The sequence below is a fragment of the Nelumbo nucifera genome, chromosome 3, assembly GCF_055504915.1.
Source record: "Nelumbo nucifera cultivar China Antique chromosome 3, China Antique-T2T, whole genome shotgun sequence".
Lineage (NCBI taxonomy): Eukaryota > Viridiplantae > Streptophyta > Magnoliopsida > Proteales > Nelumbonaceae > Nelumbo > Nelumbo nucifera.
This window is the reverse complement of record NC_142651.1, coordinates 109002632-109029743: the sequence shown is the minus strand read 5'-3', so window position 1 is coordinate 109029743 and position 27112 is coordinate 109002632. Positions and strand designations below refer to the sequence as shown.

The window sequence follows — 27112 nt, the reverse complement described above, 5'->3', positions numbered from 1 at the left end:
CAAGCGTATTTGGAAAGGGTAAAATAGGTATTTGCAAAAATTTGATCATCGGTTTAACATTTTGCGTGATGATAATTGACGAAAGGAAGGCTTTTGTCATTTTTTTTTTTAAAATAGTAAGGGAGGTTTTTTGCTAAAGCGAAACTATAGAAGAGGTTTTTATGATTGTAAAAAAATTCAGGGGAGCTTTTTGTATTTTAATTATAGAAGTGTTTTAGTTAATATGGTAAGTCACATGGAGTATCCTCTTACACCAACCTTACAATCTTACAACGCGTCCCAGTCTACATCGAGAACATCTCCCATACCTTATTATTCGTGTGAAGATGTTTACAATCGGGAAACCGGATCTGCTGTTCACATCTAGCGCCTCACACGCACATAGAACATCTCCCGTTTGACGGGAATGTTATCAATTTACGGTGAATGTGCCCGTAAGGCGTCCCTTGTGAGGGGAGCAAATCCCATCACCACAGCGTGAGGTGCTCTCTCTGAGTAAATCCCAATTTTTCTTTGGGTAAACGTTAATGCTGCATTCCCCGCAAAACTGCCCTCACAACGTCCCGCAGCACATCCCCGTCTTGTATCGGGAACATCTCCCGACTCCTGAAAGTTGAGAGTGTGAGACAAAGATACACGAGGCGCGCAGGAGGCATTGAGGCAAGAGACAAGGGTTTCTTAGGGCAATGGAGGAGGCGAAGGGAGTGCTGAAGCATATACTACTGGCGAAGTTTAAGGATGACATACCATCCGGCAAGATAGAAAAAGCCATCAAGGGTTACGCCAATCTCGTCAATCTCATCAAGCCCATGAAAGCCTTCCACTGGTACTTCTCTCATCAAGCCCATGAAAGCCTTCCACTGGTACTTCTCTCTCTCTCTCTCTCTCTCTGTTTGTCTGTTCATGGCTCTTCTTGGTGTTAGGTTCCAGAAAGAACCTTTCACCCGTTAGAATTTTGGCCGAGTTCTTGTCGGCTTACCGGTCTCATTTTCAGCAACGCCATAGCAACTTTAATCTACATAACCTTCATTGCAGTCTATTCTTGCATGTTCCGAACTGCAATTTCAGTTTGAATGCAATGTAGCTCTCTCGTATTCGAGACAATCTTTCATTGTGATATTATTCTTCTAGTCAATTTAGTAGGACCAGTGAAAGTCGTTTCTAAATTGGGTGAACTACTGCAAATTGAGAATATATTGGATTGGGTTTGGGGTTCTTTGTTTCTACTTTGAAGACATACTTGCCTCCCTCCTCAGCATGGGAAAACTATTGTACTTAGCACTTGATTGTTAACAACTTAATTTTATAGGTTTTACTTTAACATATAACCACAAATTTGCTTGTCAACTTTTTTGTTGGTCATGGCAACCTTAACAAATTGACCTTCTTAGTGGTGATTAGGTGAATAATGATTAACGAATACATAAAAGAGTATATGAATGAACAAATTAATGCAGATATCGTTCCCAAGTGAATCTCTTCTAATCTGTTAGGGTGTTCCTGGTTTTAGTAGCTAAGAAGAACAAGAAATGATGTATAGTGAAATATCTACTTTTTCTATATAATTATGAGATAGCATGTGTGGTCATGGAAAGTTGTTGATATCACTCATATGATCAAAACAGTTCAAACAAAAAAGGTGCCCATAGTTTCATGAAATATTTTTTTTCCTGAAAAAGGTAGTTGAATTCTATTAAGGGCCAAGCCTCAAAAAGTATGCTGTATAGATCTCTTCAAGGAAAGGAGCGTTCATTCCCTATATCATTGTCATGTATATAATTACACAAGCGCACCAACTACATCTGAGCTAATCATCTGATTCCAGCAGCTCGACAGTGTGGGCTTTGTAAGATCAGCCAGGTTGTTTCATAGGCTTGATCATCTGTTATGGTCTTTTCCACTTTTCCCAGCACATATTTGAGAGGGGAGGCTTGATCTCTGTCTAGATAGTCCCACACAGGGCCCTGTTTACTAGATATCCTTAAAGTGGTTATCTTCCATGTAGAAACTAGAAAGGTTATGTGGCTAAGTGATACTAGTTGTAAAAGAGTTTGCCAGAAGTATGGCCAAGTTCAAGGGGCTACTTCCCCCACCTCTTAATACTGATGCATATACAACTCATCATTGCTGGGGTGAAGCATGTATCATGTTTGTTCCAAACAATTTAAATTTGGTAGAACTCAAAAAACTACTTAATTTGGTTTTCTAGATTCACCCTAATTGTTATACCACCTGAAGTTTTGGAGGATACACCAAGGAAAGAGTTGGAGGCAAATATTATGGATCATGATGGTGCGCGATCTGGAAGCTCCTAGTTGGAGAATTGTCTGGGCGTACTCGCGTGGTGAGCTGGATCAATCTGCAAAACAGTGCTCAGAGGGACCGGGGTGGAAGACCCGATGAGGTCGCTCCGATGCTTAAGTCAGTATTCTGTGTGTTTGCGAGCTAAGTATGAATGCTAGAGAGCTTGAGTGTGAGTAATTGTGCGTACCTTCGCCTTGAGGATTGATGCCCTTATATAGTTGAGTAGTCGTGAGACTTAGGAAAAGGCTCTGGGATCTCTGGGCTGCATAGATAAGATTCGTTCCGTTTCCGAAGGAGAACAATGCACCAGTTGATAAGGTTTATCACTTTGCTCCGATTCGGACAAAGTGAGGATGAGCCTTGTTATTAGACGTCATGATCCCGGGAAATTCGTAGTCTGTTGGGCAAGCTTCTGGAGTTGATTACGTGGTGCTTTGGTTCTTTTGCCCCAAACTGGTACTTCAGTTCTTTGGCCTCGAACTGGCACTTCGGTTCTTTGGCCCTGAAATAAATTGGGTGTCAAGGTGCCTTTATGCCGAGATGACTCTACGCCGAGGTGGTTTTGAGCTGAGGTGACTGAATACCTGAGCTCTAACTTTTGCTGATTGGGCTCTTTTCGCTAAGTTGTCATCCTTCAGGCAGATCGCGTCCACGTGACCTCTACTTACTAGGTCGTGCCAAATCACCCTCCATCAATTGCCCCTCACTCCTCGTGCCAGGGGTCCTGACCCGGCACGGGGAGTTCATGACGAGCCCAGGTGGATTTGGTACGAAGTCTAGGTGATATGGAGGGCGAACCGTTGGTCGGACCTATTCGACCATTCGACTCAACTAGGAAGTGACCCAGATCGCGTCTCGGCTACGTGCGGACGTCACATTGTTTATAAACTTCGTTGACGTCAAAGGACGCGCTCAACCGATTTCGTCTTCGGGTAGCGTGCAACCGTTTTCATGGGAGCCGTCGGATCATATAGATCACAACTGTTGATTGCCGGATGCGGTGGATTATAAATAGGGGCCGAAGGGCCCATTATCCTCACCATAAATCGTGTTACTGAGCTTTCTTGAGATCGCATCGAAGTCCTTCAGCTCGCCATTCTCTCCCCTTGTGTCTAAGGTCGTTACTGCCTTCTTTGGTGAGTTCGTCTTCTTGTGCTAGTTGTCCCCTTTTCCTTTTCCTTTTTTCTGTCCAATATGTCTAGTGTTAGCACAGATAGGCTACTTAGTGATTCTAGTGAGCCCAAGGGTGCTGAGGTGCGGTCCTCAGCTCCCACTGGTGAGGCTAGCTCTTTGCTAGAGAGCTCCTCTTTGAACCTTTCAGGAGAAGTGCCTTTACCCAACATCGGGCCAGCTCGGTTTGAGGAACCTGAACCTCAGGCAAAGCGGCCGACCTTCGGAGAGGGGGTCTCTTCTTCTACTCGAGGTCGGTATCCAGACAACTTCGGTCCTTCCACGATGACCTTAGACAGATTGCTGTCCTTAATAGCTCGTTACCGTCTCCCCGATACTCTTGTCTTCAGCATGCCTTTGGGTCAGTACCCTTGGGTTCATGACCATTACGAGCTCGCGGTCTTTGAGGAGCAACTTGTAGCTGGGTTGCGCTTCCCGCTCCACCCTTTCATCATAGAAATTACTAAGTTTTTTAACATCACCATTGATCAGCTTCACTTGAACTCCATCCATACTATTGTTTGTACAATGTCACTCTTCCACGAGTATAATCGACCTCTCTCCCTAGATACCTTTAGCTCGATTTGTTCCATTAAGAAAAATTCTTCTTGTCTGCTCGGTGACACTCGACAAAGTTAATATATCTCACCTCGCCCAGGGTTCAAGGTTTTGTTTGGTAACCCAAACAAGGTATCCACTTGGAAGAGAAGGTACTTTTTTGTTCGGAGCCCCGAAGGATGGCCATTCCCGACACACTGGCGAGTGGCCATTAAAGACCCCAGGGTGAGGCTGGATGCAGAGACCAGGGCGGTCATCCATTCTTGGAGGGGCCTTGACCTAGAGATGGAAGATTTCCTGGCCGAGGAGAAGCTTGTGCGAGCTGGGCTGAGTCCTCCTGGTAGACCTCTACCCCGGCACACACATTACTTCTCTCTTTTTCTCTTATTTGCGCTTACTCCAGTTCGTAGCTGACTAGAAAAAAATTTCTCTTTTTCTTCCTTTTTTTGTAGGAGCTATGACGGGTGTCGACGCCGCTAACCTCTTGAAGAGTGTTCAGAAGGGGAAGAAGAGAAAGGCCTCGAAAAGGTCCCATCGAGAGGAGGCTACCTCTTTGGTTCTGGCCAAACCCGAAGTTGCAGCGCCAGAGCCAACCACTGCCGAGCTCTCAGGGGAGGATGTTTGTCCCCATCCTTTGGTTGTTGACCTGGAATAAGATCGGGGTGAGGAGACCCCACCCCGCGAGCCCGAAGGTACTTCAGTGCCCGAGCCTCAGCCCCCCTCAGCAAAGGAGAGCATAATGACTCCGAGGCTCAGGCTCCTTAAAAGCAAAGACGTAGTGTTTCCTACGGAGATCGCGGAGTGGGCCGATATGCCAACAAGTTAGCTCGGAGGAAGAGCATCCAGCTACTGTATGGTGGTAACGTACCTCTTCGTCTATTTTCTTATCCTTTTCTCAATGATACTTACGCTTGCTTTCCTTTTCAGGTGAACTCTGCTATCCGCTCGCTAGTCTATCAATCTGAGATCCGCTTGGAAGCTTTACCGTGAGCTGGACTTAGCTTGGGGTGACTTTCTCAAGGCGAAAAAGGGAACTCAGAGCCAGGAGGAGCTAATTCTGCTGCTAACGGAGGAGAAGAAGAAGCTCAAGGGGGAGAAGGAAGCTCTCCACCGGGAGAATGAAAATCTTGATGCAATGATTAAGGAGTGCATCGAAATCTTTGACACAACAATTTAGGAGGCGAGGATTCAGGAAAGAGATCGTGCCGTCAAGGAGTTCAAGGAGTCTCCCAAGTTTCACAACCTCCAAGTTGAGTACGGTTCCGGCTCTTATCGATCGGGCTTCAAGCTCGCAGGTGGTTGGTGCGGCATAAATTTCCCGAGCTTAACCTAGGATCCATCTCCATGTCTTCCGTTACTCCAAAGATGGCAAAGGAGGCCGACAAGGAACCTGACTCCTCCGAGGGAGAAAGTGATGATGAAGTCCTCGAAGTGAGACCCTCAGAGGAGGTAGGTCGAGACGGTGTGGAGGACCACATGGAGACCGACCTACCTGCTGGAGGAGATTCTGGAAAGTCTGATGTTGGAACTTGCTTCTTTTCTTGGACTCCTCGTATATAGTGTATGTCTCGGGCCTCTGAGCTCGGTTGTAGTAGCAATTGCTTTCCTTTCTATATGTTGTTTTGTTTTGTTTTTTTTTTGCCATGTACTCGGAACTTTTGTTAATGAAGCATAGTGATTCAAAAAAAGCCTTATGTGTGCAAAAAATTTTCTAAGTGTTGGTTATCCCGAAGTGTCGAGCTAACAAGCTGGGCTCCAAGTAGGAATTACTCGGTATTGTTGAACGCCGAGGTGGATGGACACTGTAGGGTATATACCCAATCTGTTTGTGCACGGGCTACTCACTTGCCCAAGCTGAAGAGGCGACTGGGACTTGTTGTGCCTATGCCGAAGAGGCGACTAGGACTAATTACGCCTATGCCGAGGAGGCGACTAGGACTTATATGCCCTTGCCGAAGAGGCGACTAGACTTGTCTGCCTATGCCGAAGAGGCGAGTAGGACTTATTGTATTACCGAGATCTTCAACTAGCTCAGCACCGTGGCCCTTAGGGTTCTGGGAGTGACTCATAGTCCTCTCTCCAGTTCGACGTCTTTTTGACCAGTTTGGTGGTCCCATGAACTTGGAAGGAATTTTATATTGGAGTCGTGGACTCATAAATAATACCTTCTTAGGTTGCCGATGTTCCATGCTCGAGGTACCTGCTTCCTTTCCAAAGTCTCGAGCTCATACGTGCCTTCCTTGAACACCCACCTTACACGGAACGGACCTTCCCAATTCAGTCCGAGCTTACCCACGACGGGCTCAGGTACCATAACTTTCCGGAGAACTAGGTCGTCGACATGAAACTGCCGCTTCTTGACCCGGGCGTTATAGTACCGAGCTACTCTCTGCTAGTATGCCGCAGTCTAGATGTAGCCAGGTCTTGCACCTCCTCAAGTCGCAATGTGGGTACCTCGATGTGTGAGCGAGCTCAATCAGTTTAGGGGTCGGCGTGCTAAACGTGCACTTTGCTACGAAGTCCGCCAAGACTTGGGCTTTGATTGCTGGTCGTGGCTCGAACCGGGTGTCGTATTCACTCAGCTTGATGGACCACTTCGTTAATCTTCTGGACACCTCGTGCTTGAGCAGAATCCGCCTTAGGGGTCTGTTGGTGAGAATAACGATAGTGTGGGCTTGGAAGTACAGGCGTAGTTTCCGGGCTGCTATGACTAGTGCAAATGCTAGTTTCTCGATCTCCGGATACCTAGTCTCTGCATCCTGCAAATCTTTACTAACATAGTAGATGGGTCGTTGGACTCGATCTACTTCTTTGATCAGTATCGAACTAACTACTTCGTCACTTGCGGAGAGGTATAGGTTTAATTCGTCCCCTTCTTCGGGTCGAGTTAAAACCGGTGCAGTACTTAGGTACCTTTTCAGCTCGTCAAAGGGGAGCTGACACTCTTCGGTCCATTCGAAATTCTTGCTCTTTTTTATTGCTTTAAAAAAGGGTAGGCATTGGCCCGCCGATTTAGACATGAAACGGCTTAGGCCAGCTACCCAGCCAGTCAGCCTTTGGACTTCCTTTATTTTCCGAGGTGGTCTCATATCTAGGATTGCCCTTATTTTTTCCAAGTTGGCTTTGATGCCACGTCGGTTGACTATGTAGCCCAGGAACTTTCCCGAAGTGACTCCGAAGACACACTTAACGTCATTTAAATCATTTAACAAAGAGTTCGAAAATTGGGTCTTCACGACCATGTCATCAACATAACATTCTATTTTATTGTTGATCAACGGCTCAAAAACTTTATTTACAAGGCGCTGGAATGTTGCCCCAACATTTTTCAAACCAATGGGCATAAGTTTATAACAATATAGCCCGAGCTCAGTTACAAATGCGGTCTTGTCCTGGTCAGCAGGATCCATCATAATTTGGTTGTAACCAGAATAGGCATCCAGAAAACTCAGCAACTCTTGCCCCGAGGTCGTGTCCACTAGGCGTTCAATCTTGGGCAGTGGGAAGCAGTCTTCTGGGCATGCTCAGTTCAGGTCGGTGTAGTCGACTCACATGCGCCACTTGCAGTTGGCCTTCTTCACCAGAACTGGGTTGGCCACCCAGCTCGGGTAATGGACTTTCTTGATAAATTCCGCCGCAAGGAGCTTCTTAACCTCCTCATCGACTACCCTCCATTTCGGGGCGGGGTTGTGTTTCTTTTGTCTTACTGGCCTTACTAAAGGGTCGGCATTAAGCTTGTGAGTTATTATTTTAGGGTCAATCCCGGGCATCTCTGCTGCGGACCAAGCAAAAACATCTAAATTTTTAAGTAAAAAACTTAGTAGTTGAGTTCGAAGTGGCTCGCTGATCGTGGCACCGATTTGAAGAGTTTTGGTCGGTTCGGTGTCAGAAACTGGTATGTGGACCGTTTCTTCTGTCGGGGCAGCTAGCTCCTCTGTATGTTCCGCTGGTTGTTCGAGCTCGAGATCCTCCACTAGTTTTGCTTTTCCTTTCAGAGTGGCCACGTAACATTTACGGGATTCAAGTTGGTCACCTCGCACGACCCCCATGCCGTAATTAGTTGTGAACTTCATCGCTAAGTAATAGGTGGACACTATCGCACATAGAACGTGCATGATAGCCTGACCACTAGGAAAGTGTGCTCGAATCGTACGATGTTCGGCCACGTGCCTGCTTCCACTGGTACTGTGACCCGACCAAGGGGCCTGACCTCTTCTCCGCTAAATCCTACCAAGGGTGCGTCTGTTGGTTTTAGGTCGCTCTGATGTAACTGCAAGTTATCGAAGGTCTCCTTGAAGAGGATATCCGTCGAGCTGCCCGAGTCCACCAGGATCCTCTTCACTTTGAAGTCATTGATTCTGAGCTTTACGACTAAGGCATCATTGTGTGGATATTGAATCCCGCGCGTCATCCTCAGTGAAGTAGAAAGGTTCCTCGAGCCGAGGTCGCTTCGGTGGGTTTTCGCCTTCATTCTCCAATTCACAGACCGAAGTCCTCCTAGTTGCTGATGTACATCCCGCAATGATGGACCCGCCAGTGATCATATTGATCACTCCGTGAACTGGCCTCTCCTCTGGTAGCTACCGAGGTGGCTGCTCATTCTGCCTGCTAGTCTCGGGGGCATTCCTCCTTTGGTCCCCTTGTCGGTCTGCCTGCCCCCTCTCCTCTCGCAGGATGTAATTCTTCAGGTACCCGCAACGGATAAGCTCTTCGATCTTGTCGCAGAGATTCCTGCAATTTTTCGTGTTGTGTCCATGATCTCGGTGGAAATGGCAGTAGACATTCGGATTTCTTGTCGCCGGGTCTCCCCTTAGCCTGGGCGGCCATCTAACAAAGGAGTCCTTAATGGCCATTAAGATCTCTCCTCGCTTAGCATTCAGAGGTTTATAGCTCGTTTTCTCTACTGGCGGAGTCCTGGAACGTCGACCTGACTTGTGGCCGCGCGAGGGGGACCTGCTTCTTGACTTGTTTCTTCCCCTACTCAGGGACTTGCTCTTCTTTCTTTTCTGTCCACTATTGCTTGTCCCTTCATCCTCTCTCTTCCTCTTTTCAGTCGATGGATTATCAGTCTTCTGGTTAATCTCCTCCTCGGTACCGATGAACTGGTCTGCCAACTTAAGGAACTCTGTGAATTTTTTGGTTTGTTGGCTACCAAATGCCACTTAAATTCTCTGTGGGTGATTCCTTTCTTTGCTGCAGTTAGACTCACCGCTGGATCGAGGTCCGGTATCTGCAAGCAAGTGTCGTTGATGCGCTTGATGTAGCTTTTGATTGACTCTCCTTCCCTCTGAACCACGTTCAAAAGGCTCTCTTGCGACTTCGGGCATTTCTTGCTGGTAATGAAATGTGCAGTGAACAGGTCAGCAAACTGCACCCAGCTCTTGATGGAGCCCGGTGCGAGATTCCTATACCAGGTCCGAACTACCCCCCTGAGATCGTGCACCATCAATTACCCCCCGGTTAATTCGGAGTCCATTGGGGAAGCTTTTGGAGTTGATTACGTGGCGCTTCAGTTCTTTGGCCCCGAATTGGCACTTTGGTTCTTTGGCCCTGAACTAAATTGGGTGCCGAGGTGTCTTTATGCCGAGATGACTCTATGTCTAGGTGGTTTTGGGCCGAGGTGACCGAATACCCGAGCTCTAACTTTTGCTGACTGGGCTCTTTTCGCTGAGTTGTCATCCTTCGGGCAGATCGTGTCCACGTGACCTCTACTTATTAGGTCGTGCCAAATCACCCTCCATCAGATCACATCTACACTAAGGCCTTCTTTTCTCTTGGATGTAACTAGCCTGTCTGTTGAAACTTAGTTGTGATTTAGTAGAAGTCCAAATAAATGTTATATTTGAAGAAATGTCCATTCCTATGCAAGCTCTCAGAATGTACTTGTGGGATCTCCATTTCACTGAATACTTTCATTAGTTTCCATGTGACAATGGGACATAAATTGCATTAGTTCTTAGCTGCTGCTTTTATGGCATTTTTCTCTAATATTTGAAGCCTTCGGTTCCGATTTCTGCTTAGATTTGATCTGCCTGTCAAGACCTTCTAGGTTCATATTTTCAGTTCAGAGAACAAATAATCTGGTTTTTCTTGATTGATTTGTGAAATTAAGGTTCGATTTGGCCTTTACATAATTGAAATTGTTGCATGGTCAGGCCAATCCCCATTTTGTTGCACGGGTTTGCTACCTTTCTGCTTGATTTATGTCTACGTAGTTAGATTTCATGACCTTCGGTTCTTAAAATTAAATTTCATCTCTCTGCCTCTTTGTGGATGACTGTTTTTTTTATTGTTTTTGGATTTTGGCCCTGAGATTTGGTATTTTTGTCTTATTATTTTCCATTTAAATATATAGGGTTGAGATACATATTTGATCGTTATGATTGAGTTTCTATGGTTGCATTGTTTTCCTTCTGATTGCCTACTACCTGTACATGAGATGTTAACGTGTTCTTGACTCTGGATCTTGTATGATATGTTTTAAGAATTTGTTGCTTTGCTGCGATGGAGGCTTCTTGTTTGTGTTAATATATTTGGTTTTCAGGTTACATTCATTACTTTATAAAGGTTGATTTGATTTTCCCTTTGGACTACATTCTTCTTGTTTGATTTTATTGCAAAAGATAGAGTAGTATGGTAATGTCATAAGCAGCAACGCCTTCAAGTTTCTTTTCTTATTATCTCAGGAAGAAAAAAAATCGTAGCTTATCTTTACTCTTTCATTCTTCATTAGTATTGAGAGCTTTACAAATTAGTTAGCTAATCACATGATTCTGTTTCATACAAAGGATCATCGAGCAGTGTGATTTCCATAAGGTGTGGTGTGTTTGAATATTCATGGTTCCACTGTGGTGTTGTTGAAATCACATGGTTTGAACCACACCATACTCTATAAGGTGCTCTACAATGTGGTGTTGATATATTGTTGGCAAAATTTTAGATAATATTCCAGTCAATTATTACAATACATATCCAATCTACCATTGTTTGACTAATTCACATAATACCATAAATGCCTATGTTAAGTTTGGGTCTTTAAACTTTATGTCAGGGATTCTGTATACGTTTTTCTTTACTTGCAAGAATGCCCTCAGTAACGTCAATATTATGAATGTATGCAATGACCAAGAACAATGCCTATCGGCCTTATCCATTGAAAAATGGTTTTCTTATAAATATGTCATACTTTTTTGAATGAATTTCTAAATTGCAATCTGCAGAACCATCAGACACAAAGATGGAGCTGTCTTTCATCAAGCCTTTTAGTCGGATCTTTGCCATGAAAGAGATGCGCATAATTATGGTGGGTCTTGATGCTGCGGATAAGACCACGGGTAAGACCACCATTTTGTACAAACTCAAGTTGGGAGAGATAGTCACAACAACTCCAACCATTGGTATGTTTTTGACCCTACAATTTAAATGATTTCAAGGGTGTTTTTTTTTTCCTGTATGGTTTTTGAGGGAATGCTCTGCCTGGTTGTCCATGTAATGTGTAAAAGTATGTCCTACTGTTTCTTACAGATCCCTGTCACATGTGTTTAATTATTCTTTTTATCACGTTAATTTCCTCCTTATAATTAGGTGTCATTTTATCATTTGATTGGTTTGGTGAATTCAGTTTTCAGTGTGGGGGTTCAACTGCTCATTCATTCACGTTCATTTAAATTTCAACCATGGGAATGCAAATTTGAGATTTTGAGTTTCTTGCTAGATGTACATTTAGAAATTTTAGAGAAAGTAGTTCGTTTTTTGTTAGATGATATAAAACATCATGTTCCAGGTTAACAATGCATGCATTTGCCTAAACCTGATTGTTCGCCCATTGGAATTAACATTTCAAGCCTATGTAGCAGATTTTTAATGCATGCTTGCTCTGCTAGATAGCCATTAGATCACCAATATCCATATGTTATATTAAGCTTCTATTATTTCAACTCTTAACTGGGACTAATGAACCTTTTCCGGTCAGGGTTTAATGTGGAGACTGTAGAATATAAGAACATTAGCTTCACCGTTTGGGATGTAGGTAGTCAGGACAAGGTATGTATGGTTATATTAAGCTAAATTATGCAAGAATTTTGACTCTCCTGATTTAAGGGTGATGTTGAAATCTTGGGTTGTAAATTTGCACCCTAAGTAGGAAAATGTTTAGGCTCCCGATGATTGTAACTATCATCCCAAATTGCCTTTGGATCATTGTTGTCCAGATTCTTAAATTTTCTAAACAATCCTAGTCCACCTGAGTTGTGGATTGGAACTTTTCGTTGCCCCAATGTAGTAAACATTGTTTAGAGACATGAAATAGTATATGAATTAGTATTGTGTGGGTCACCTTGAACTTGTTCATGATTACGTTGGTGCTTGTGTATTTAAAGTTTTACAAGAGTGCAACTTCGTGAAGTCAGGGATTTACTTAAATTTGAAAGAATCGTTTATGACCAAAAATTGGCATTCTGGAGTTTTTATTTAGATGTTTCACTGTGAATTAATGTGTTCATCATGATTTATTTATGCATAGTTAGTTATGTCTTGGGAAACTATGGACGGTCCAGTGCTGATTAAATGTTTTAGTATCATCACTTAACATAATCATAAGCTAGAACAAATTAAGCCACCTCATATTCCATTGTTTCTTTGGTCATATAAGAAAACACTATCCATGTTGTGGCTAACATTTCAAGGCACTTTGATGATGATTATAATTGATAACACCTGCACACACATAGTTGTAGGAACTGGTGTATGAACAATCTTGTGATGTTTCACTGTCAACTAATTTGATGATCATGATTTATTTATGCATAATTAGTTATTTATGTCTTCGGAAGCCATGCTTATGGACGGTCTAGTGCTGATTAAATGTTTTACCATCAGCATTTAACATAATCATAAGCTAGATCAGATTAAGCCATATCATATTCCATTGATTCTTTATCCGTACAAGAGAACACTATCAATGTTGTGGCTGACATTTCAAAGCACTCTTATGATAATTATATTTGATAACCGCTTTGGGCCAGTCGGTTCGACCCCGAACCTGTGCATGGACCTGATATGGGCCGATCCAAGTCAATCCGTTATTGATTGAACCGGTCCAGTCTGGTCCGATCCAACTGATCCAGATCTAAACGGTTCAACCACCCTTGATGTGATTAGCTCAAAGACAATCCAATTAGATAGCTCAAGTTGGTCTAACCGGTTTGAGTCTAAGTGGTTTGATCAAACCCGAAACCCGAACATAGTTAAATGGCTTTGCCACTTGTGTAAAAATAATATGCATGTAATGTGATTGGAACCTTCACCACTTGTGTAGATAGCTACTACTATTACCACCAAGCTATGACCAACTTATTTGCCAAGAGAGTTAGTTTTTTGTTTAAAGTACATACATATAAGATTAATAGATTTGGGTGGGTTGGATTGCATTAAAGCGGGTTTAAGTTGAATCCGACCCATATAATTTTATATAACTGGATCATTAATGGGTTGGCGGGTTAGATGGATTGGGTTGAAACTCAACCCAACCCGCCCAATTGCCACCGCTAATAGTTAGTTAGTTACTTATGTCTTTGGAAACCATGCTTATGGATGGTCTAGTGCTGATTAAATGACTTACCATCATCACTTAACATAATCATAAAGCTAGATCAAATTAAGCCACCTCATATTCCATTATTTCTTTGGCCATACAAGAAAACACTATCCAAGTTGTGGTTGACATTTCAAGGCACTCTTATGATAATTACACTTGATAAGACATGCACACATATAGTTATTATTGGTGTACGAACAATCTTGTTTGTTTATGTTTTAGGATACATTAATGTGGTGATCATTATTTTTTCATGCATAGTTATTTATGTCTTCAGAAGCCATGTTTATGGACGTTCTAATGCTGATTAAATATCTTGCCATCATCACTTAACATAATTATAAGCTAGATCAAATTAAGCCACCTCATATTCCATTGTTTCTCTAACCATACAAGAAAATACTATCCATGTTGTGCCTGACATTCAAGGCATTGTTATGAAATGTACAATTGATAAACATGCACACATGTAGTTATAATATACTTGTGTATGAACAGTCTTGTTCTGGATGTTTCACTGTCATTTAATGTGATGATTATGATTTATTTATGCATAGTTAGTTATTTATGTCTTTGGGAACCATGGTTATGGACGGTCTAGTGGTGATTAAATGTCTTACCATCAGCATTTAACATAATCATAAGCTAGATCAAATAAGCCATCTCATATTTCGTTGTTTCTTTATCCATACAAGAAAACACTATCCATGTTGTGGCTCACATTTCAAGACACTCTTATGATGATTACATTTTATAACACATGCACACACGCGCACACCTAGTTAGGATACTGGTGTATGAACAGTCTTGTTCTGGATGTTTCACTGGAATTAATGTGGTGAACATGATTTATTTATGTGTAATTAGTTATTCGGAAACCACGCTTATGGACGGTCTAGTGCTGATTAAAATGCCTTACCATCATCACTTAACATAATCATAAGCTATATCAAATTAAGCCACCTCATATTCCATTGTTTTCTTTAGTCATATAAGAAAACAGTATTCATGTTGTGGCTTACGTTTCAAGGCACTTTTATGAATATTGCATTTGATAATTATTGCACACATGTAGTCAGGATACTGGTGTATGAACTTTCTTGTTCTTGATGTTTCATTGTCAATTAATGTGGTGAACATGATTTATTTATGCGCAGTTATTTATTTCTTCAGAAACCATGCTTATGGACGGTCTAGTGTTGATTAAATGTCTTACCATCATCACTTAACATAATCATAAGCTAGATCAAATTAAACCACCTCATATTCAATTGTTTCTTTAGCCGTATACAAAAACACTATCCATGTTTGGTTGCAGTGTAATTTTATTTGAGGATCTCTAGTAGAAAGGAAAGTTAATCTTTGAGAGATCCCATAAGGACATGTGGCGAAACCCTGGCAACGTCCCTTAGGCTTTGTTTGGCTTGAGGGAAAGGGATGGGAAAAGAGGAATATTCCTAAATGATACATTTTCCCCATGTTTGATTGTTGGGATACAGTGGTACGGGATGAGAAAAGAGTGAGAAGTAGGACCCCAAAATTAAGTAAATGGACTCCCACCAAAATGGTGCGACCCCAGTGAGAAAGGAAAAATGTGAGATGCGATTGAGAAAAGTTATTGGGCTTTGTCAAGCCTAAACTTGAGAGTCTTCTTCTTCCTTCAGCCAAGCATTCCAATAGTTGTATCTCCAACGACTTCTTTGGTGATATCAAGCAAAGGTAAGACCAGATCTACACTCTTGCTTTTGGCGAGCCATTTCCTATATTTTCTTCTATATTTTGGTGGATAAGAATGTTTTTACCATAGTTGCACCAATCTCTGCAATGACTGATCCCATTTCATCTTCTTCACTATTTTCGACAAGGAGATTCTCCATTCTCCTTGTGTAGGTGAGATTTGTTAGGAGATTTGGTAGGACAGTTTGTTTTAGTGAGCAAAGGAGAAGCTCCATTTCATCTTTTTCAGGACATGCACAAGTATAGGGGTTTATTCACGTTACAGTGCTGTGACGAAGGGGGTTTTTTGTTTCCTTCATATTTTGAAGTGATGCTATTTGTTAGGTATCGTGGTTTTCTCTGATATTTTTTTTTTGTTAATCAATCATCAAATCACTACTGGTTTGATCAATTTACAATGGTGTGCATTTTTTTTCCATTGTGACTTCCAACAAGACTGCCTATTCTTTTGGTTCGGTTTCAAAACCCTTCTCTACCATGATCAAAAAAGACGATGGAGCTATTGCCAAAAAAAAGAAAGAGGGAACCGATTGGTTCTTCTGAAGTGTTGACTTCATTCCTAGATTTACTGTAGATTTATCTAGGGTTAGAAGAGGGAACCAAATGAGTAGATTTTTCTGGGGTTAGAAGAGGAAACCGAATGGGTAGATTTATCTGTGTATATGTTTTTAATTTTTGGTCAGAATATAACCCCTGTTTTTAATTTTTGTCACACCTAAAATATAACCCAAAATACTTATTGGGTTGGGCCAACCCAAAATATAACCCCTGTTTTTAATTTTTGGTCAGAATATAACCTCTGTGAAATTTCTGATGTTCTGGTCTAAAGCTAGCTAAACATCCAAATTAAAGGCAGCTGGAGGTCGAAGGTGACTCTGAAGCTAGCTAAACATCTAACTAAGATTTATCTACAATGATGATTGGTTGAGGATGGAACCGGCTCATTGGGTGCTAGTAGTTGTATCTCTTAACAATGCCATTTTTCTAAATTAATAAAATTCCTTTAAAAAAAGGATCCACTCCGAGGTTGTGGAGTAATTCTGGGTTAAAAAAAGGGAAGAAAAGACTCTTTAAACTATTGTGACACTTTAAGATCACAATCCCATTCCTAAGAAATTAGCACATCAGAATGTAACTATTAAAAAACTCAGATTGACAAGAACAAGGAAAAAAAAACAAATCAGATCACCCAAAATAAAATAAAAAAAAAAGCCCTTGGTGTTGGATATATAGAGAAACTTATGATTTCTTTCCTTGCTTCCATGTCTGCATTAGTTTTTTTGTTCTTTAGAGAGAACATAGTTTGAACTTTTATGGGGATGGATTCCTGAATTGAATGGTGTTTTTCAAGATTTTTATTTAATATCTGATCTTGAATTCCTACCAAGTAGTAATCACTTACTAGTGCAAGTGAGTGAATATAAAAATAATTATTGATTGGGAAGTGTATTAAATATTCACCATAAACAGTAAGTTGATCTTAATGGGCCATTTCGATTCAGATTTGAGACCCCTATTCCCACAAGACAGGCCCTACGAGTCTCCTTAAACAATCAGCCTCCCAAAGCCTAAAATACATTGGTTTTTTTCTTTATTTCCTTAAGCTTTTAGTAATTAATTACATTATGATTTTCATATGCACTCTTATATAAAATGTCCTATGCACATGGTTATATATTTGTTCTTGTAAAGCTTACAACCCATGCTCTAGAAAGTTCTAGCATCTCGCCTTACTCCTCTGCCTTTTAAAACATTGCATAAGCATTACTTTTTTTTTTTTTTTGAGAAAAACATTACTGATATTGCATCATACAGATCTCTCTCTAAAACTAGACAAAATAACATTTGAATCAAACTTCACACAAATCTCTGACAATTAAAATATTCTAAATGACAATAAATAAGAGCTAAGACAACCATTTTAGTTATAAGCATATCTGATGAAAGAATTCTGTAGCCACAGAACCACATTTCATTGGACAAGAAAAAAGTTTTATATAAAAATCACTTGAACATTTTTCTAGATCACTTCTCCTATTTTCTACCACATGGAGGAATTGATAACAATTTTCATTCAAAAGAAAAGGGAAGGAACGATATGAGAAGATGCTATAATGTAGGGTCACCTAAGCTGAAAATAGGTGTGTGTGTGTGTGTTTATATTGTCTGATCACCATTCTATGTTATTAGTGTGATGATGCTATTAATATATACTTGTCAGGTCCGATCTGGAAGTTGTTTTAATTGCAGCCTTTGATGCTATTTTTCCTTGAAAGAATGTTGAAACTGGATTGAGTTTACAACAGTACATCATCCGTGTATTTCTTAATGCTGCAAAATTTTCCTTTCAGCAGTACCACAATTTCGGCTAACCTCTACAAGAGAGAGTCCACAGTGCCAAGATTATGTAATTCCTATCATCCAGATCATCATTTAGATGTTTTGAAGTTGGATGATGGAGAAACAACATGTAGGCTTTGACATCTTTGAAATTTGCAAGTTTAATGGCGTCTATTCTACTTTTGAATTTTTTGATTGTTTTAGTTTAAGAGGAGGAACTGGCCTAAATATAAAATTAATTGAAGCATGGACTTTTCATAGATTTGATGCCTTAAAACTTGGACCCTTGGTTAGGATCTCTTGGCCTTTATTTTTAATTTATTTGTATCAAATGTGTGGCGAGTTTGGCATGCAAAGAAATCATAATTACTGTGGTCTTTGGCAATATGCAAAGAAAAGACCCAACATCTTAGATATGCTTTTGCATCTTACTACGGTCAAAACTAAATAGATCGAAATGATTTAAGTGGGGAGTCCAAACAAAATATAAATGTTTGAATGAGTCTAAATTTCGTTTACCAATAAAATTACAAAACTTTAATCCCAACGCTCCAGTGATCACTCTTATGCCATTAAGCTATCAGTCCAGTACTTGCAAAATCTTTTGACGAACATATAACACAAGCCTTAAGCTTTACTGATTAATGAATGTTTATCATTAGGAATCTAACTTAGCTCTATTGTCCAACTGTAGTAACACAATTATAGTTACAGGTCGATTAGTTGCAAAGTAGGACTACTAGTTGTTGTTGCATGGGGCTATGACTTGCCATATGAAATTCAAATGACGTGGGCCCATCATTGGTCTGTATCAAATGTGATGATTACAATCAACATCATTAAAATATGATTCTAAAAATATAGTTAAGTTGGATTACATCAACTAGTTTGGCCATTTGACCCTTAATTCACTTTATTAATTCATAATATGAGAGGGAAATATATATGGGGAAATGAATTTTCTCAAAAAACAAACATGAGAAAATGAATTTTTCCATTATTTTCCCTTGTACAACTAAACGGTCGAAAGCAAAATTTTCACACTTTCTCATCCCATCCCATCCCGCCCAAACTTTCCCTCAAAATCAAACCGAGCCTTAATGATTGACAACAGATCTAATATTTTTCTTCTCAGTCAAGAATAAATGTTTTTGGGTCATTCCTTTTAAGACCTTGGGATCTTCCCTTTAAATGGAGATCCCTCGCACGACGAAGGACACTCGCTCAGCCTTTAGCAAACCCCAGCACTAAGACCCCCCTGCTCAGTTGCTTCCTGACCTCTCCTCTCGCATTTAAACCTATGGTTGATTCTCTATCTCCGGTCTTCCTCTATCTTTCAAATAGACCATCCCCCCAGCCCGACCACTCCTTACTTGAAGTATGCAATGACCAAGAACAATGTCTATTGGCCTTATCGGTTGAAAAATGGTTTTCTTCCATTGTTTCTTTATCCATACAAGAGAATTACATTTCAAGGCACTTGTATGATGATTACATTTGATATTATGGTGTATGAACAGTCTTGTTTTGGATGTTTTTTTGTCAGTTAATGAGGTGAACATGATTTATTTATTTGTAGTAAGTTATTCGAAAACCTCTTATGGATGATCTAATGCTGATTATATTTGATAACACATGCATACACACACATGTAGTTAGGATACTGTTGTGTGAATAGTCTTGTTCTGGACGTTTCGCTGTCAATTAATGGGGTGAACATGTTACTCGGAAAACACGCTTATGGGCGATCTAGTGCTGATTAAAATGTCTTACCATCATAACTTAACATAATCATAAGTTATATCAAATTAAACCACTTCATATTCTATTGTTTTCTTCAGTCATATAAGAAAACAGTATTTATGTTGTGGCTGACATTTCAAGGCACTTTTATGAATATTGCATTTGATAATAATTGCACACATGTAGTTAGGATACTGGTGTATGAACATTCTTGTTCTGGATGTTTCATTGTCAATTAATGTGGTGAGCATGATTTATTTATGTGTAGTTAGTTATTTATTTCTTTGGAAACCATTTTTATGGACGGCCTAGTGCTGATTAAATGTCTTACCATCATCACTTAACATAATCATAAGCTAGATAAAATCAAGCCACCTCATATTCAATTGTTTCTTTAGCCATACACAAAAACGCTATCCATTTTGTGGCTGACATTTCAAGGCACTCTTATGAAATTTAAGATTGATAAAACATGCACACATGTAGTTATAGGATACTGGTGTATGAACAATCTTGTTTCGGATGTTTCTCTATCAAAATGTGATAATCTTGATTTATTTATGCACAGTTACTTATGCCTTTGAAAACCATGCGTATGGACGGTCTAGTGCTGATTAAATGTCTTACCATCAGCACTTAACATAATCATAAGCTAGATCAAATTAAACCACATAATATTCCATTGTTTCTTTAGCCATAAGGAAACAATATCCATGTTGCGACTGACAGTTAGAGGCACCTTTAATGATTGATAAGATTCTGGTGTAATAACGGTTTTGTTCTGGATGGAAACTAGGCTACAATTAACATAATCATAAGGGTTAATGCTAATCAGTCTTGTAACCTCTCTTTTAACATATACAAAGGGAATACTAATTTTTGCCAACATTCAAAACTAATAAGTATGCACGAATATTTATTTGGATGGTGTTTTGCTGGTTAGAGATTCCCCCATCAGCATTTAACATTTTCATAAGTGAGATGTACTTGGCCCCCTTTTTCCATGTTATTTCTATTTGATCTTGATTAATTTATTATTTAATGTTGTTAAAGTAAAACATGTTGGTTGTTTTGCTTGATGGATTTAAGTAAAACTTTTCACTATTTGTCAAATTCTATTTAAGTATGATTAGAATTATTTTTTGCTTGGTTAAGTTGGTTAGAAGTCCTAAATTTGTACATTGTTTCCGTGTGGGGGAATTTCAGATCCATCCCTTGTAGAGACATTACTTCCATAACACACAAGGTCTTATCTTTGTCATAGACCTTGAGGGAAGTGGCAACCCTATGAATGCTGATTAGGTCCTTATGGATCTTGCCGCCTCTTCAGTGCAGGTCAGCCAAGAGGAATGTCGTGTCGGTCTTTACCCCTTGGACATACCCCATTTCGTTTTAAACATCAACATTTCTATGCTCGACCTCCTTCATGATCCCTAGGTGGCCCTTCAAATGGGGAGAGGTATGCTCCTCCCCGATGATGTACAGTATTCTTGCGGTATGGACCCTATTGAGGTCGGTGCTAGGATGATTTCGTGCATCCTTCAGGTTTGGTGAAGTTTCTGTTCTCTTATATTGTGGTCTTTGTACTGACAATTCTTTTCTTCTTTTGTAGGTGAACACTATGGGTCAGGTTCTATTGGATCAGGTCACCTCGGGTTAGAGAGTGAGACGTGAGTTGCAGGCAAAAAATGATGCTTTGCAATCTCAGATGTAGGGGATTCAACTCGGCACTGAGGAAGATCACCAACGGTTCATCAGGTTGAGCGTTGTAATGCAATGCGAGTTGAACGAGGCCATGGAGACCATTGCTGCCTAAGAACGCCAGTTAGAGGAGAGGCGGACGAAGTATAACGAAGATATTGACTTTGGCAATGTATCTGTTAAAGATGTGTTGGACAAGCTGGCGGTGCTGGTTGACAAGGAGCCTTTGACTCTTGATGAGGAAGAGGGGGAGGACGACAAAGAAGAGGGTGAGGAGGCAAATGATGTCGATGACGAGCTGTAGAGTGGCGATGAAGAGTAAGTCAGTCGTGATGTTAGATGTTTTCTTGTCAGCTGGTGTTTCCAGGAGCCTGTGTGCTCTTGTAAGATGCTTCTTGGAGCCTGCGTGCTCCTTTATGGCAAATATGCTTTTGGAGAGTTTTTTTATGTATATACTCTACAACTTTAATGAAAATCGCTTTAATACATGTTGTCTCTTCAATGAGATTTCAATCTTGCTAAGATATTATGTCGCACAAGCTATCTTTGGCTGACGTGCCTGTAGAAGTGATTCGGCTTAGGGGCCTTAGGGCCAAAAGGTGATTCAGGATTCCCCTTAAGTATCATTTGGTCGAGCTGTTGGGAGGTCGGCTCGGGTGCCTTAGTGTTGAAAGTGATCTAACATCCCTTAGGTTTTATTTGGCTGAGATGTTGGAAGGTCGACCTGCTGAAAGTGATTTGGCATCCCTTAGGCTTCATTTGGCCAAGCTACTGGGAGATCGGCCCGAATGTCTTAGTTCTAAAAGCAATTTAGCATCCCTTAGATTTTATTTTCATACTTAGTAAAATTTTACAAATTTGCGAACGTAGCTCGGAACACTTTGACAAATAGTATCTCCTCAAGTTGTCTATATTCCATGCGCAGGATACTAGCTTCCCCTCTAGTGTTTCAAGCTCGTATGCATTTTCACCGATTACTCTGAAGACTCTATAAGGGCTTTCCTAGTTCGGACCTAGCTTTTCTACACCGGGCTCAGGTACCATAACCTTTTTGAGTACTTGGTCACCAATTCTAAATTGGTGTTTCTTGACTCGAGCATTATAATACCGAACCACTCGCTGTTGGTATGCTACGATCTGAATGTAAGCAAGATTACAAACTTCTTCTACCAAGTCAAGGTTGGTCCGTAGATCGTCCTCATTAGTCTCTTCATTATAAGTCTTGGATCATAAGGTCAGCACTTCGATTTCAATTGGGATCACAACTTCAGTTCCATATGTCAAGTTGAAAGGTGTTTCACGGGTTTCCGTCTTAATAGTTGTTTGATAGGCTCATATGACACTAGGCAGCTTGTCCACCCACAAACCTTTAGCTCAGGAAAGTCGAGCTTTAAGGCAGCAGAGTATCACCATGTTTGTTACCTCGACCTAACCCGTTATCTTGAGGATGAGCGACCGAGGTGAAGTTCTGTTGTATCCCCATCTCTGTGCACCAATTTTGGAATTTGATGTCTTCAAATTGCTTACTATTGTTCGAGATTAGTACTTTTGGTAGCCCAAATCTGCATACAATGTTTCTCTAGAAAAAAATTTTGCACATTACAAGTTGTGATAGACACCAATGGCTCGACCTCTACCCATTTCACAAAGTAATCAACTGCCATGACTAAAAACTTCCTTTAATCGGTTGCTGGTGGAAAGGGGCCAAGTATGTCGATTCCCCATTATGCGAAAGGCCATGGGCTAGTGAGATACTTTAGGTTGGCTACAAGTTGATGTAGGATGTTGGTGTGCTGCTGGCACTTGTCACTTTTTTGCACTAGTTCGACCACGCCCGCCTTCAGTGGGGGCCAATAGTAGCCTTGTCATAGCGCTTTTTGGGCGAGCGCCCTGCCCCCAACTGTCCTCTGCGGAGACTTTCATGAATTTGTCGTAGTACTTGGTCTGCTTTAGGTTAGCACAAACATCACAGGTAAGGGAGCGTGAACGATCTCCTGTACAACTACTCACCTACAATCACGTAGTGAGCTACTTGTCGCTGTACCCCCCAGACTGCGTTACGCTCTTTTGGTAGGGTCCCATGGCACAAATAATCAACAAGTGAATCTATCCAGCTCTGCTCTGCCATTAGCACAGGAACAACTTCTTCTGCCACCCTTTCTATTGTTGGGTGTGGTAGGTCTTCTATATAAACCGTCCTTTTTGTAGAGTCGATTGCACTAGCCAACTTTGAGAGTCTGTCGGCTTCCAGGTTTTCTGATCTTGGGATCTGTTGGATATGCCAAGTGTGGAAGTTGGGCAGGAGATCCCATACCTTGGCCAGGTAGACCGACATGGCGGGCTCCCGGGCCTCATACTACATTCACTTGGTTAACTACTAATTGTGAGTCACTGCACACCACAAGATGCTTAGCCCTGACTTCCTTCGCTAGTGACAGTCCGACTATAAGTGCCTCATATTCAGCTTCATTTGCCTCAGAGGTCGGTCGGTTAAGACCACGATAGTGTGGGCCTGAAAGTAAGGTCTTATCTTTTAGTCTACTAACACTAACGCGAAGGCCAATTTTTCAATGTCTGGGTACTTAGTCTTAGCAGCGTGTAGTACTTTACTTACATAATATACTGGTCATTATACCTTTTCTACTTCCCTAAGAAGGACAAAGCTGACTATCTCATAACTCGTAGAGAGATAGAGCTTATGTTCGTCCCTGGGCTCGGGTTTGGTTAACAAAGGTGGTGAACTTAAATATTTTTTTAGTTTGTCAAAGGCGAGCTGACACTCTTCGGTCCATTGAAAATCTTAGTTCTTTTTAATGGCCTTAAAAATGAGAGGCATCGCCCGTCCAACTTGGACATAAATCGGTTCAAGGCGGCTATTCGGCCAATTAATTTTTGTACTTCCTTAATTGACTTGGGAAGTCACATGTCTAGGATTTCTTGGATTTTTTTTTGGATTGGCTTCAATACCACGTCGGCTAACTATGTATTTGAAGAAGTTTCTTGACGTGAAACTGAATACACACTTGTTTGGGTTAAGTTTCATGTTGTACTTTCTCAAAATATTAAAGACATAGTTTAGGTCGCCAATTAGAGAATTCGAAAACTTAGTTTTTACAACCTTGTCGCCTACATAACATTCAATTTTATTCCCAATCAAATCCAAAAAAAACATTATTTACAAGATGCTGGAAGGTCGCCCCAACATTTTTTAGGCCAAAGTGCAGGACTTTGTAACAGTACAAGCCATCTCAGTTACAAATGCAGTTTTTTCTTCGTCAACCAGGTCCATCAAAATCTGATTGTAGCCAGAGTATGCATCCATGAAACTTAACAGCTTGAACCTTGAGGGCGCATCTACCAAGCGGTTGATTTTTGGAAGTGGGAAACTAACCTTCGGGCAGACTCTGTTAAGGTCTGTGTAGTCGACGCACATGCGCCACTTGCCATTGGCTTACTTCACAAGTACTGGATTTGCAATGTAGTGCGAATATTGGATCTCTCTAATGAAGTCTGATGTAAGTAGCTTCCCTACCTCATCGTCTACTATCTTCCATCTTTCTGAGGCAAGGTTCCTCGTCTACTATCTTCCAACTAATTCACACGGACTAATCTGACCAAGGGATCAACATTTAACTTATGAGTTATTATGGAAGGGTCTATGCTAGGCGTTGCTCGACAAGTCGAGCTGTTTCTTCTTTTTTATGAACTACCTTAGATACACGCGGTAGATCAACTCTTCCATCTTGTCCTTCAGGTTTCTACAGTTCTCTATATCGTAACCAATGTCATGATGGAAATGGCAGTATTTGTTTGGGTTTCTGTTTGATGGGTCGCCCTTCATCCTGGGCAGCCACTTTACATATTCAACTGTTTTCATTTGCATTGAAATTTTGCCCCTTTTTGCATTTAGGGCATTATGATTTCTATTCTGTATAGGTGGGGTTCTAGATCGTCGACCTGATCCAGAACTTCGATGAGGAGACTTTCTCTTTCTTCTTGGTGACTTGCTTTGCCAATTGCGGGGTGACTGACTTCTCTTTAGTGACTTACTCCTTCGTCGTGGCTTGCTGCTTCCTACTTCTTTTTCTGTTCGCTTCCTTTCCCCAGACAGCTCTAACTAGGATCCCAATGCTTCTTCCGCCTTGGTGAACTTGTCTGTCTCGACGAGGAACTTCTCCATAGAGGTCTGAGGGTTCAACTCGATCTCCCAGCACAAGTCAGGATCGCGAACATCGCTTACTACTGCAGTGAGTTGTACCGCCGGGTCAAGGTTAGGAATTTGGAAACGTTCCAGGTTGAACCTTTTAATGTATTCACAAAGTGTCTCATTTGGTCGTTGCCCGACGTTTAGTAGGTAGGTTATAGATTTGGGACACCTTTTGCTGGTGGCGAAGTGAGTGATGAATAGATTGGCACACTGATCCCGGTTTTTTATGGATCCAGGGGCCAATCCTGAGTACCACAGCCAAGTTGTCTCGGAGGGTTGTTGGGAAAGCCATACATAAACTTGCATCATTGGCCCCATGGAGTTGCATTAAGGCCTGGAAGTTGCCAACATGGTCCACAGGGTCTTTCGTTCCGTTGTATGACTCGAGGTTGGGGGCCCTGAAATCTTTAGGCCGAGGAGCTGTAAGTATCACAGGGGGCTAGTGGCAAGGTGCGAGATATAGGTCGCCCAGATGAAGTGCCTACCTGCCTGGTTTCTTTGCTTTCATTTTTCCTGTCCATCATGCTCACAGACAAAGCAAGTTCACTTTTCTTCGAGGCACGGTGAGCACGTCTACGGTGCCTTCTTTTGGACCCTTCAAAAGAATTGGCAGCTTCAATTTTGACTACGAACTTGAATAGGAGCCAGGTTGAGGTTCAACCCAACATTCTGTCGTTGTTGTGGTCGTGGCTGTTGTGTTCCCTGGCTCTGAGTCTGCTGTTGTTGCCCCCTATTAGGGTGGCAAATTTGTCCTCCCAAGCCCTCATTTGGTTGCTTATTCTACAGACACATTGCACCAAGTCATAGAACTGGCGCACATCAATTCCAATGGGAGCCACAGAGGGCTCAACCGTATGAGAAGACGTTCACTTGAGATGGTGGCAAGGTCGGGATCAGAGTGGGTGGGATGCTTGGTGGAGTCAAGGGCACATTAATTTGTCCAATAGTCACGAAAGGGACTTTTGGATTCATCTCGAGCCAGTGACTCGGTTGTTGTTGTTGGTGGTGGTGTGTTTGTTGCTTGATTAAGCCATGGATATTGTTATGAAATGCTTAAAAATGAGAACTTAGCTTTTTGTAATGTTTTTCATAGATGGCGCCAATTGATGTTGCACGATCTGACAACTCTCACGTGGAAGATGACTCGGGTGTAGAATCGGAAGTTTCCTCTATTGGTAGCCGAGCTGAGTTTGTCCGAACTATGTGATTCTGCAAGAGAGAGTTAGAGTTCCCGGGTAGCTTTTACCCGGGGTGGGCACTCCAATGTTTAAGTCAGTAAAGAGTTCTTTGAGGTTCTTAAGAGATTAGAGAGTGCGAGAGCATAATCGCGTGTACCTCTTGAAGTGGAAATGAGACCTTTATATAGGTGTGAGTGGTCTGAAATCTCCTGTAATGGGTCCCTGACTCTCGTAGAGCTATTTCCGTTAAGTCGCGGGAGAGTAATGTCATTGGTTACGTAATCTACGCAAAGGGCTAAGGTTCGCCCTGTTGATACACATCTCTTAGGTGGGTAAATAACTTTCCCACCTTGGGGGAAAGTTGTCAACACTTAAAAGTGACAAAAATGCCCCTTGTAATTATAAATGTCAATGGGTAGGGTACCTGAGCAAATTGCCCTACCCATTCCCAAACCCGCCTATGTATCCCTGATTTCAAACCTGTCTAACTTTTTCTCTCAATTTCCCAAACCCGTTAAACCCTTTGACCAAACATTTTCAACTAAAAAAAGTTTCTTAATGCTCATAGTGTGACTTAAA

The 27112-nt window shown here is 41.4% G+C and overlaps 1 protein-coding gene and 1 long non-coding RNA gene across 10 annotated transcripts in view; one reads left to right on the top strand and one right to left on the bottom strand.

The window, feature by feature from the left end:
• LOC148801834 (uncharacterized) overlaps positions 1-27112 on the bottom strand; it is an 84683-nt gene that overhangs the window by 21540 nt on the left and 36031 nt on the right. The gene's annotated exons all lie outside the window — the stretch shown is intronic.
• On the top strand, positions 256-21634 carry LOC104607079 (ADP-ribosylation factor-like). Of its 9 annotated transcripts, none has more exons than XM_088900206.1 (4): positions 256-826; positions 11253-11429; positions 12005-12075; positions 21060-21634. In XM_088900206.1, the coding sequence occupies exons 2-4, from the start codon at positions 11270-11272 to the stop codon at positions 21105-21107; spliced, it is 279 nt and encodes a 92-aa protein (XP_088756332.1). In that variant the 5' UTR covers positions 256-826; positions 11253-11269; the 3' UTR covers positions 21108-21634. The 9 variants fall into 9 exon arrangements, 5 of the variants coding, with proteins under 5 accessions (XP_088756332.1, XP_088756331.1, XP_010270876.1 ...); XM_088900205.1 differs by having other exon boundaries at positions 287-863; XM_010272574.3 differs by lacking the exon at positions 21060-21634 and adding an exon at positions 17586-17964 and having other exon boundaries at positions 289-863.